The sequence below is a fragment of the Ailuropoda melanoleuca genome, chromosome 13 (genome assembly GCF_002007445.2).
Source record: "Ailuropoda melanoleuca isolate Jingjing chromosome 13, ASM200744v2, whole genome shotgun sequence".
NCBI lineage: Eukaryota > Metazoa > Chordata > Mammalia > Carnivora > Ursidae > Ailuropoda > Ailuropoda melanoleuca.
Genome location: NC_048230.1, coordinates 22,267,500 through 22,280,197, shown reverse-complemented (window position 1 = coordinate 22,280,197; position 12,698 = coordinate 22,267,500). Strand labels below are relative to the sequence as shown.

The 12,698-nt window shown below is 54.1% G+C and overlaps 1 protein-coding gene and 1 long non-coding RNA gene across 2 annotated transcripts in view; one reads left to right on the top strand and one right to left on the bottom strand.

The window, feature by feature from the left end:
• The window catches only part of HOXB3 (homeobox B3), a 26,704-nt gene that overhangs the window by 2,477 nt on the left and 11,529 nt on the right, over positions 1 to 12,698 (bottom strand). The window contains exons 2-4 of the mRNA XM_034640233.1: positions 4,347 to 4,434; positions 794 to 1,413; positions 688 to 735 (exon numbers count right to left, since the gene is read on the bottom strand). Coding sequence (XP_034496124.1) covers positions 688 to 735; positions 794 to 1,263 — 518 coding nt within the window. The 5' untranslated portion in view covers positions 1,264 to 1,413; positions 4,347 to 4,434. The remainder of the gene's footprint in view (positions 1 to 687; positions 736 to 793; positions 1,414 to 4,346; positions 4,435 to 12,698) is intronic.
• LOC117795443 lies at positions 1,057 to 2,589 on the top strand. The gene is made up of 3 exons (XR_004619467.1): positions 1,057 to 1,137; positions 1,885 to 2,105; positions 2,311 to 2,589. It is a non-coding gene; the product is annotated as an uncharacterized LOC117795443 (long non-coding RNA).

Below are 12,698 nucleotides of genomic sequence, written 5' to 3'. Positions count from 1 at the left end.
TTAATTACTGAACACGCCGAAATTGAATGCATGGTTTCTTAATAAATCCAGGCCTGGACTCGGAGCCCCCGCCGCCCTCCCCTTCTCGTCCCCGCCTCCTCCTCACCACCCCCCCAACGCCCGTCGCATTAGCGGACACTCTATAATAGTGGCATTTATTAAGAGACCTGTTCTCCTCTTGCTGCCCCAGCTTATGAAAATTTGATCATGTCACGCAGACAGAGCCGCATGGCCATTTATTTAGAGTTGGATTTTCTCGCGCACGCTTTCTCCCCCCATCCCCAATTCCAGAGTCTGGGAAGACCTCCACCCCCCCCCCCGCCACACACACACACGCACTTCCCGCCGGGTCCTGTGGACAAGGTGGGCGGCCAAGGAGAAGCCCTGGGGGAATCTGGACATTCGGGGGCAGGGCGCGGAAGTGTGGCTCCAAGAGGCTGCTTTGCCTGGAGGCCGGGACCCCGGGCCGCCCGAGCGATTGTGATTAATACCCGCAGTAATCATACTTAATAATAATCAATCGTCGACGACCCTGCATCTACCGGCAGCGTCTCGTGGCTCGGCGGTCTTGCGAAGGGCTGAGGCCGAGCGAGCACCTGGCCTTCTGGAGCGCTCAGCAGCTCAGGTGGAGGGAGAGGTGTTGGCGGGGTCAGGGGTCATCAGATGGTGGGGGGTACGGGCAAAGCGCCGCCGCCGCCGCCACCTGATACTGTTCCCCGGCCGCCGCCCGGGCGCCTAGGGGCTGGGTGCTAGAATAACAGTGACATTCCTGGCCCTGACAAAAGCTGACGACGAGGAAGGCAGAGAGCCGGTACCTGTGCCGGGGGAGCTGTTTTTCAGCTTGGACGTTTGCCTTGACTCTTTCATCCAGGGGAATATCTGTTTGGTGAGGGTGGAGTTGGAGCCGGGAACGCACTTGGGGGTGCCGCTTTTGCCGGGCCCGCCCCCATTACTGCTGTTGCTAGTGGTACTGGTAGGTGCGGCGCTGGGCGGGGGTGAGCCGGGCGGGGCGGGCAGGGGCTCGGGGGCCAGGCCGGGCCTCATGCAGCTGCCGTTGAGCTCCTTGCTCTTGGCATGCGGGGCGGCGTTGCCCAGGGACTGCAGCGAGCACGCCGAGCGCTGGTAGTCGCCCTCCAGGTGCGTGGCGGCCTGAAAGGGGGGTTGGGGGGGACCGTCGTAGCCGAAGCCATTGCTGCCAGGGTACGAGGAATAGCCTCCGAAGAGTGCTGCCGCGGCGTTGTCGTAGTAGGTGGCTTTCTGCATCGCTGGGCGAGGCCCGGGCAGTGGGCGGCAACTTGCAAGAGCCTGATACCCTCACGACCGGACATTGGCACCCGCGGGGGTCACGTGAGGCGCCGGACCCCCCCTCCCCTTTCTCCCCCCCTCCTCCCGAGTCCGTTGGGAGCGGCTGACCTGCGGGGTGAGAAGAGACACAAGGGGGAGAAGAGGACTGGGGCTCGAATCCATCTTAGGAGCTGAAAAGGGAACTGACATCAATAGGGGTTTTTTTTTTCCTTCTCCCCCACCCCAACATCTTCAAAGCAGATGCTGAGGCCACTTTCCTGACCTGAAATGGGTTTTTCTTATTTCTTATTTTAATTTTAAAGAAAAAGCCCACCAGTTTTTATTTCCACTTCTACTCCTTTGGGGACTGCCTAGGTATAGAATCACTACCTCAAAGGCCATTGCTTCTCTCGCGCCTCCATGCTAGCCCCTGACCTCTTCCTCCTCCCTCTCCTAATCCCCCCCCCCAAGCAACTCTGGGATAGGGTGGCTCAAGGAGGGGGGGACTAGGAAACTCCAAATTAAAAGCATCACCAACACCCTCCTCTGAGCTGAGAGGCCTCCTGCCTCCTGCCTGTGCCTCCCTCCATGTCCATCTAGGTCTCTCACCCAGGCAGAGTCTAGCCTGGAGAAAAAAACCACAGGATCTCCGAAAGAGAGAGGAAGGAGAAGAAAGTTGAACAGGGAACCTTCTCCTGTGAGGAGCCTTCTTTTTCCCCTCCCACCTCACGAAGACAACAACAGCCTGACCTAGAAACTTCCTGAATATTTTTCACCTCCAGAGCCAGCAGAACCGAGCCTCCTCCATGGCCCTGCAGCAGGTACCATCACCTTCAGTCTGAGTCTCTGCTCAGCCAAGTCTGGGACCCAGCAGCTAGCAGCCCCCATGGGGCCCCCAGACGGAGCAGGATTGTTTCCATTTCCCTGGCCCGACCGATGGGTGCAGTGACCATTTGGCCCAGGTCTCTCCCCGCTCCATTTTTTTTTCATCAGACCTAATTTTTTTCCCACCCTTTTCCTTGACAGTCCAAGGGTGGCTGATTGCTCTGTTTCCTTTGATTTCTCCAAAAGAAGCAAAGAAGAGAGAAACTGGATAACTGCTGGACTTTTCTACCAAGAGATTCGAAAGTGCTTCCTGAATGAGAACATCTTTTCCGAGGGCAAAAAAGAAAGTCAACAGAGCAATCAGAACAATATTATTCTCTGGGTTGGAAACAGGGTACCTTGTTTACTGAAGTTTTCCAAGGCAAAAAAAAAAAAATCATTATTTTAATGCAGACTCTTCAAACTGCAGAAAAAATAAATCTTCAAGCTGTCATAGGATTTTGTGTATTTCTTCTAAAACTTCTGACTGCATTTTTTTTTTCTCCCTGTCTCCCCGCATCTCTCACCATCGCATTTCATAAAACCTCCAGAGTGACCCTGTCTTCTGACGTGTGAGTTTGGACTATTTAAATCTCATTCAGCCCAGCTGGTCAACTCCAAAGAAAACTAAAAATAGGAAAATAAAATAAAAGGAGTGCAGGTGAAGGAAGTCCCTCCCACACATAAATCCCCTTCTTAATGGCACAGATTTACACTCAAAAGGGAGCCAGAGTAGACCTGAGTTCAGACTGGTTTCTGGGAAGAATTTGTTTCTGGGAAATACACATGGGTCTGTAAAGCAGCAGGTCCTTCCAGGGAGGAGAACTGGAGTTCAATTGACCAGGCTGACCCAATCCCTTTATTATTATTACCATTAGCCTCTGCTGATTTAACCAAAATTAGCTTCGGAGCAGCCCAGGATGAAGGGGGAATTAATTAACAGGCATCAGTTGAGTTTGTTATTAATAGATAGAGAAGAGAATGAAATAAAAACGTTGGAAGGGGTTGGCTGGCTGGGCCCTGGCTTTATTTAGTCTAAACGATTGTTACAGCAGTAATGATGATGATGATGGTGATAAAGCAATAATCTGACTAGACGCCTGGGGCCGAAATTCCTGTCGTTTCCCCTGCAATAAACCTGCAAACCATCGCAGGACAGAGGCCAGGCGAGTGTGGGAAGCGGAGAAGCCAGAGACGTAACAGGAAAGAATGGAGACTCCACCGGCGGCGAGAGACGGCCCGGAGGTTTGTGGACCGAGCTAGCCCCTGGCTGCCGCCTCCGGGCTGTCTGGCTGCTGCCGCGGTGGCTGGAGACTAGCTATGCTGGCCCAAGGAGGCGAAGAGAAAGCGCCCAGGACGCCTAAACGGCTCGCGGCGGCAGGCTCCAAGCACACCGGGCCGAGGGCAGCAAGTTTGGGCGCCGGAGGTAACCGAATTAAAAGGCGCCTTAGCAACTCCGCTCCGGGACTTTCGCAGGCCCGGATCGGCCGGAGGGTGCAGAGGCCTGGCTGATGGGGCAGTGAGAAGCGGTTAAGGTGTGGAGGGGATCCGAGATCTAGGGATCCAGGAGAAGAGGGGGTGGGGAGCAGCTCTACTAAGCCAAACATGTCTATTTCCCTTGCCTCCATGTTGGAAAAATCCAGGCTCCATATGGCTTCTCGGGAGAGAGGAAGGGAGGGAGACGGTGGCTCCCGGCTTCCCCCCAGGGCCTCGTTGGAGAAGGGCGGGGAGCCACCCCAAGAACTCCACCTGTCCAGGCACACCCCTGAAAAGAGCCGGGGAAAGTAACAATAGCTGGGGAAGCCCGGAGAGAGGGGACAGGCCACCTTCCAGGACTTAAAAAAAAAAAAAATAGTGAAAGGAAGAAACATAAAAGAGCAAGAAAGGAAAAGAGAGAAAGGTTAGGCTCTTCTTAGCAGCGGGGGGAAAATTCAGCCCTGGATCTGGCTGCTGAAAGAAAAGAGAGGAGAAAGGGAGAGAAGCAAGAAGGGAGAGGGAGAGAGGGAGAGAGAGAGAGAGAGGGAGAAAGGGAGGGAGGGGGAGGGAGGGAGAGAGAGAGAGAGGAGAGTCGCTGCGTGGAAGGAAGCTTAAAGCTTGTGAACTCTTCTTGAACCGAGATTGGAGTCATATGGGCCATAAATCATTGAGACATACTCTCCGCCATTCACAAACTGATAGCCTATTTCAGTCCAGCTTACCTTAGCCACCGACGAGGGGAGAACAGGCAGACATAATATATATTCACATCGAGCCCCAGCGCGAGCGGCAGGCGAGAAATCTCCCCTCCTTGAAGGCAAAGGAAAAAAAGACCACTGTTTAAAGCTGAGTCGCCCCCCCCCAATAGCCACCCCGGCTGGGGAGCCCGAGGGGCAGAGCGGCCGGAGGAGCCGCGCGGCGTCCGCTTCAATTCACTCGGCTTAGGAGCGGGGGTGCGCAGGAGGGAGGGGGTGGGGGAGCGGGGAAAAAAATAGAAGACCGAAAGGTGCTCGGGCGGCTCAGCTCGCTGAGAATCCAGCTGCGGGCTCCGGCTCGGCCAAGCCGCCACAGTGTGGTTGCCCTACAAGACTGGTACGCCCTACTCTCCGTAACAATGGCCTCTGCTTTTGCACGGGGAGAAAAACCACACAGACACACACACACACACTCACTCACTCACACACACACAAGCTCACACCCCCCCCACCACTCCCCCTTTAGCAAGCTTAGATGCCTGATAAGGAAGGAAGGTGTTGGTGGTGATGGGGGAGGGGGACGTTTTTTAAACCCCCCCCTCAAAAAAAAAGTGAGAAAGGAAAGAAGATAGAGATTTTTGTTTTGGGTTTTTTTTTTTTTAAAGGACAGGTAAATTTTTAAATTGAGATTTTGGCGGGGGAGGAAGAAGAGAGCAGAGGCAAGGCAAAACTAGGGGAGTTCACAGATCCCCCGCACCCCGCTGGTAAACCAGTATGCTAAGAAGTAGGTGGGGAGGCCTAGTCAAAGGCACCCAAGGCACCTGGGGGTGGGGGTGCTGGGTGCCCCTCTCCATTCATTCGCAGTGGCAACACTAGGGCTTTTTTTTTTTTTTTAAGTAGTTTCACTCCTCCAGGACTGGTGGCTGTGTCTCCCGCCCTCTCGCCCTGGCTCCCCCCCTCCAAGTCTCCCAGTCTGTTTCTTCTTTTCCCCCACACCCTCCCTATTTCTTCTCTCTCCCCTCAAATCTCTAGGCTCAGTTTCCTACTGGTAGGGGGGACAGCCAGACCTTTTTTTTTTTAAAAACACCCCCCCTTTTGAGAACAGACAACAAGCGGTGAGTGATTATTTTAAAAATCCAGACCATCTTGCGGGAGGAGGGGGGTTGAGGAGAGGGTGACAAAAGGAGCACTCTGTTTAGCCTGAGCTCCAGACACGGCTGGCAATAGAGAGGCTGTAAGAACTTAACGGAGAAGTTTCTGTTAAGATTCTCACCTCGGGATAGGCAGAAGGGGCTAAGAGGTGATAAGGACATTTGTACTTCTAAGAAGGTGAGAAGAACTACCAAAATGGCTTCATCTTAAATGCGCTGGCAGAAGAGAAAGAGGGTAGTTATTATTATTATTATTATTCAGAACAAACCTGTTTGTTTCTCTTAGCTCTGCAAGATTTATGACTCCAGGCAGAAGTGAGGAGGACTACAAAAGCTAAACTTTTCTTAGGGTGTGTTTGAGAAGGGCAGGAAAAGGCGAGGAGGCCTGTAGGAGGGAGCCAAGAGCCAAGAATGTAGGTGTCTGCAGATTTGGGGCGGGGGTGGGGAAGAGCCACTCCCGGTGGAGGAGAGACAAAAAGAGGACCAGGACATCTCCCAAAGCAGGAGTGTTTGCAACCCTGCCTCACTGCTGACTCGGGGCTTAGGGGATAAAATAGAAGGCAGCGAGTCTCTCTTTTCTACAAAGGCAGCTTGGAAAACTTGTTCTCTTAACTTTGAGTAGACAGAGCCAGCCACTACCCTGTGACCTCCCGGTTAGAATGCCTGGCTTTTGCCTTCTCCCACCTGGATGCACCAGAAGAGATGGGACTGGGAGAACAAAGGTGAGAGATGGTTCCAGCTATTGTCTCCCCTCCAGGGAAGGGTGGCTGTGTCTAGTAAAGCTTCCCTCACATCCCCACTCACAAGCTCTGCTTTGGGCTGAGAAAGGGTCCTACTCTCCTAAAGAGTGTTCCCGTGGCCTCCTCCAGCCCCTAGGGCTTTCAGTCCCTCTAAGTCAGTGTGCATGGGCTGAAGCAGCGAGTTTCGTGGGGCCTTGCTGAACAGGGGTGGGTGACCCATGGCCTCTCTGCCCTCCAGCAACAGGAACCACCTGCAAAACCTCCCACTGTGATGTCCCAAGGACCCTACCACCTGTATAGAGAGCTGGTGGCTGAAGGAAGGGGGGAGCGGCGGGGAGGACAGAGGGTGGGAGCTATTTTTCTGTTTATTAGTAGTATCAAGAAAAGAAAATGCCCAAGCCCAAGCCTGTGTTGCGACTCAAGCCAGGACCCTCAAAGAATGCCATTTATGGCTGCCTGTGTATATGGCTGCAGGGAGCCTGTCCTGAGATTTCTAGACCCTGGTTAGAGACCTACGGTGTTGGTTTCTGTGTAGTTTTGGGCCTGGAGGGTTGGAGACTCAGCCCATGTAGGCTTCCGGAGGCTTAAGGGAAGGAGCACCTTTGGGTCTGTTCTCTTACTCCCCAAAATTCAAAGTCAAAAATGTACCTCTGACCCTCCCGCTCTCCTAGCTGTTGCTACCACCAGCTAGAGACGGTCATTGCAAAACTGAGGGGAGAGGAGAACCTGGACGCTATGGGGCTGCACAGCATTACCTCAAGGAAGTAAGAAAGCCCCGAGGGCACCCAGCCAGCTGCGGGCCTGTGAGACGGGGCTGCGGGAGGATCTGGCCTGGAGCGGAGCTGAGGAAGGGTGGAGGGGCTTTCCAAAGACAGAGGTGGACCCCCCCCCTCCCAGAGCCTCCTCAACTCATTGTGGTCCCTTCTGGAGACACAAAGAGCTGGGGCATGGTGGGGTGGGGGTGAAAAGGAGGATTGGGCATCCAGAAAGCTAACCTGGAGAAAAATTTCAGAGGACACGCACTCCCAAATGTGGTAGGAGAAGGAGTGGGGGCTTCTTACTAATTCTGGAGAATCGAGCCATTTGAACTGTTTGGGATGCAATTAGATCCCAGTTTGGTTTCTTTCTTGTCTTTTTTCTTCCCTTCTTGGAGATTTCTGGCTGGCCGGTTGCCCCTGGTTGGGGCTGGGAGGGTGGGAGGTGGATGGGGGAGCAGTCAGCTTGGAGGGTGCCTGGTTCCTTTGAGCTGTTGCTGAAGGCTGGGAACTTTCAAACTTCAGGGGACAAAGGTGGGGCAGTGAGGAGCCTGGCCAGGGGACTTGGAGTAGAAGGCATCACAGGGGTGTGAGGGAAGACTTGGGTCTGGAAAAAGAGGGGGGAAGAGGAGTTTATCACTCCTGACAATGAAGTCGTGATTTAGGGGCAGACCACAGAGAAGAGTGAGCAATTTCTTCCTGGACCCAAGTAGGGAAATTTGGGCAACCTTACTGTGTGTGTGTGTGTGTGTGTGTGTGTGTGTGTGTGTGTGTGTGAGAGAGAGAGAGAGAGAGAGAGAGGAAAAGAGAGAAATTGAAAAAGAAAAATTGAGAAAAGATTAAGACAGAGACTTTAGGGTGATCTAACAAAGGCGGAAATTAATAATAAAGGTAAAAATTAGAAAAAATGGCCCCCTTCTGGGCATATTTTCCCCTCCCACTCGCTACAGCACTTCCCTCCCCCACTCCTAATCCGTACCCAGTACCAGGGGACAAGGAGTGGGTTAAACCTTTTTGAGCTATTCCTGGCTGCCCACCCTTCCAGGCCTTGGAAGGATCAGGTCTGTTTTCCCTCCCCCCCCAAAAAAAAATCCACCAAAGAGCAAACGAAAATTCTCCTCTCAATAAGGACAAAATGGCTGGCTCCTTTCAAATCGATTTCTGATATCAGCCTTGGGGTGACCAAGGATCTGGCCCCCAGCTCAACCAACCCACCGGCTCACTGAGAAGCTGGGACCTGGGAGCGGGGTGCGAGGCGATTAGAGAGCTGTTTCTTCCTGGTCCTGCCTGGGCTCCGGGCCCCACACTCTTTTCCAGCTTCACCGCCCAACTTTGTGGCCGCTGCGGAGTCGTGTGGAGTTTACACACGCACCGGATTGTCCATCTCTTCTTGCATATTAATAAAGATTTTCAAAGCTGGCGGTTGTAAAATTAAATTGCTAATGTAGATGGCTCTTGGAATCTGGTTTCCCAACCCCCACCTCTCTAAGACACCCCTGCGGGAGGAAACAAAGGGGAAGCGGAAAGGAGAAGATTCCGTGCGGCCACGGAGGCCGGTGTAGACCCGGCTCAGCGGAAGCGGGGATCGAAAGAAGACAGAGGCCACCACGGTTGGAGAAGAAAAATGCAAGCTCTGCTCTCCCCCCACCCAAAGCGGAGGGGCGCGGGAGGGAAGCAGGAAAAAACAGGGCAGCCACGAGGGTTCACGAAGCATCTCTCGGGGACCACGGAGGCCGCCTGGATGCCCTGACTGAGCGGATGGCGGGGCCGCGGGCCAAGTCAGGAGTCAGGGGCAGGCGGGCGCCTGGTTGGCGCTGGAGCCGCTTCTGAATCCGGGGCCGACCACATCAGGAGACACAGTCCCGGCCTGGTAGACCCCCACCCAGGCGGCTGTTGAGACAAAGGTGGGCAGGCTGGCGAGGGCAAGAGGGAGAAGAGCGAATCCTGGCCAGCTTGGGGAGGAGGTGGGTGGCTGGGGAAGGGAGGGAGAAGCAGGCAAGAGAGGAACAGGGGCCCAGCCTCTGTGAGTGACTGGGCAGGTCTCTCCTGACAGATTGGATGTCTCTCTCCCAGTGACCTCTGTTTAGCAGACAATAACTCACCGGATTAATGACCAATCAGCGGAAGGCCTTCCGAATTGCCTCCAAATATAAAACCCCAGAGTCAGAATGGCATAGGGCCAGAGTCTGGACTTGCCAGCCCTTTGAGTGTTTTTTTCCCCCCTCTGTCTCAAAACAGAGACTGGTTTCCAGAACCTCAAAGATGAAGTTGTGCCCATCTCTTCCCACTCCACCAGAACTCATGTACCTGACCACACTTCCCAAGGCATTCTGGAAACCTCAGGTCCCCTAGAGGCCTCCCATATCCCTGACCCTACAAGAAATCTCGCTCTCACAACCATGCAACTTCTAAGAAGCCCCCACCTCTTTTGAACTTTCTCTACTTCCAGTTGGGAAAAGAGATGAAAACAAGAGCAAGAATGGGGGCGGGGGTCATTTACCTCATAGGCCTCCTGTCTTAGCTGCCCTGGGAGGACACCTACAGTGCTGTGCTACCCTGTGTGTGTCATCCCCCAAAAAGAGAGGGCTCAAAGGCCCTGGGGTCGGGGTGAGGCTGGGGGACAGGCAGTGGCCTACCATTACAAAATCCAAATTCTGAAACCACAATTCAGTCCCTGGGCTGGAGTAGGAAGAATTTCAAAAACTGAAATTTGGACAACTCCAGCCTCAGCCCAGTGCCTGGCAGGGAAAATGCCTTGCTCTGTGAGGGGGAATCCCCCTTTCCTTAGCATCCCCCCTCCAAATGCCAATCCCAGTCCAACTCAGCTAGCTGGTCCCTCTCCACTGACTTCTAACTCAATTGCTCTCCACCTGGGCTTCTCTGATGAGAATAAAGACGCCTTCAAGAGGAGGAATTGTCCAGATTCTAACAGATTTCCTAGAGCCAGTCAGAGTAACCATCCGCTGCTCTGGGCGCGTACAAACTCCTTGTATATTGCAAATAAGCACGCAGTAACTTCTGTACCCAGATGCCCTCAGAACTCCGGGACACACAAGAGAGCCGCTCCCAAGCACTAGAGAGTTTCCCAAGGTCAGACCTAGGAAGAAACTCAGACACTGTCCTCTCCAACCCCTGCCACTGTTACAGACAGGGAAACTGAGGCTCAGAGCCAGGAGGTGATTTGTCTAGAGTCATACTTGGCTTAGGACTCAGCAGTCGGGAGGCTTGGATTCCAGGCATTCCAGATGGGCTGTGTGATCTGAAGCAGTGAAGTCCTTGGGCCTCAGTGTCCCCTCTGTAAGGCCAGAGCATGTACGTGGAGGGGAGGGCTTGGCCTAAATGATCTGTAAGGTTCCTTTTTGGACTGACAGCTTGTGGTTCTCTGTGTGCTATGTAAGAGTGAGTGACAATATACAGTAATAAACTGAGTTCAGACAATAAAGGGCACCACCTCTGCCGAAAGCAGAATATTTCTTCTTAGGGTTTCAATGTGTACAACCCCACTCCTGGTTCTCCTTGCCCCCGCAGAGGCTCATACACGGGTTTTTACCACTGTTCTGTGTGTCTGTATGTGTGGGGGTGTTCTCTACCTCCATCACCAATCAAAAGTGCTATTTTTGGACACAGCAACCTGAGCAGTAAATAATTAATTTGTATAATTAGAGGAGGAAGGCTTCGACCTAGCAATTTTTAACCAGGAGTCAATGCACCCATTGTACCAGCCTGGCCTTCTCACCCGACCCCCAACTCTGCCCACACACCTACCAGCTTCCCCAACTGCCTCCCACCACTCGGAGACCAGCATTCCCAAGATGGCCAGAAGGGTTCAGAGTCAGACTCTGCTCCCTCCCCAACAAAGTTCCATTCTTTGCTTTGCTCCCCCACAGAAACCGGTCTGCTTGCAGCTGCCCCTCACAGCTTGCTTTCCCTACCCCCTAACGCTGTGCGGGCTCCAGGTCCAGGCTCTCTGCTCTTGGGACACATGAAATCCACCTCCCCAGTTCAAGATGCCCCAACAATGCAGCGAGTTTGCATTTCAAGAAACTCCCATTAATATCAATTTACTTCGCTGAAACCTCTGGTTCTTCATCAAGTTGATGATTTATGATAAAATCAATTAAATTACGGCCACTTAGGGCCCAGCCGCTTCCTCTCAGATTTCATTGGTGCGGGGCCCAAGTGTCTGGTGGAAAAATGCAAGTTTAGCTGGAGGCGAGGAAAGATAATTCTGCGGCTGAGAAAATTTAATGCAAAACAATTTCCAGGCAAAGCCAGGCTTCTAGACAGAAATGCAAGAGCCACCAGTTGGCCTGAGGAAATAACTATCCAGGGTCAAAATATTTCCCTCCCCACCCCCCAGCATCCTCCATGGCTCCCTTGCTCTGTTCCCCTTTGTGCTCACTTGCCCCTTCCCAAGCAGAGACTTTGGGGAAAATTCGAGCAGTAATGATGGCACCCAAGCCTGTCAAGGCCCAGTGTCCAACCACCGATTTCTGCTACCACCTCAAGCTTTGCTCTCCTCTCCTCCTCCCCTCCCCATGCAGCCAGGCTCACTAATCCCTTAACCCCCCATGGCAAAGTTAAAAGGTTCAAAGTGAAGATCAGACAGCAGCCTGGGCAGATGGCACAGAGGGACCAGGGCCCAGGCCCAGTGGACTGTCTGCATGTGGCTGTGGGAGGAAAGAGAGCACAGCCAGGACCAGCACCACCCCACGGTGAGGGCACAGGGCAGCAAAGCGTGCCTACAGCTACCATATCACAGAGTACCAAGACCAGAGAACACCGAGCCTCCCTCGCAGCTCCCTGTGTGCCCACTCACAAAGCAGCGCTGCACCCCCACAGACCCCAGCCCGAGCGCACATGTGCCCCGGCGTGGAAACGCTCTCACACAATACACAAACACACCTCCACGTGTGCATGCTTGCACACCCTCCTTATACATCACCCAGACCCACCACATCCTGTGCCTGCAGAGGGACAGTTCCCACCATCTCCCCACATCTGGGAAAATAAATCCCAGCGAATGAACCTGGCATCGCCTCCCACTCCTAGGAGAGGGGCTCCTCCTGCCTCTGCTGTTTGGTTTTTGGTTTCCAGAGCAGTCTGGGAGTAAACATAGCTTCTCTGAAGCCATAAATCACCCCCCTCTCCTACCTTCTCAGTTTAACACCCGGCCTCATCGCAACCCTTGTAGTTTCAGCTTCAAATAACCCGCCAGGTGCTAAAAGGCTCACTAGAGTGGCAGCTGGACTGTGGGAGCGGGGCCCAGCTGTCCCCCCAACCCCGGGAGATGCCCCCACATTTCCTTGATAACGCACAGCTTCCAACTCCCTTGGAAAACCCCCCAGAGCCTCCAACACCCTTCCTGAGCCAGAGAGCTCCCCCAACCCCTAACCCGGTCCCCGTCCACACACCGGGGCATACGGCCCCACATTCCTCCACATTGCCCCGCACACCCGGATCCCTCCACTCCCTCAGCACCCACCCGCCTCCTGAAGGTGCTCCCATCTCTGTCTTCCACGATTCGGATTCAGCCTCCTTCCTGACCCAGGAGAGAGACCCCGGGGCGGGGGTCTCGGCCACTCCCCCCACCCCCGCACATACCCACCCCCCGGCCGGACCCGGGCGACTTGGCTCCGCACCCCCACTTACCTGTGCGGACTCCCGCTAGGGCGCAGGCCGCGGGCAGGGGAGCAGCGGGCGCGCGGGAGCCGACTGCCAGGCCCGGGTCCC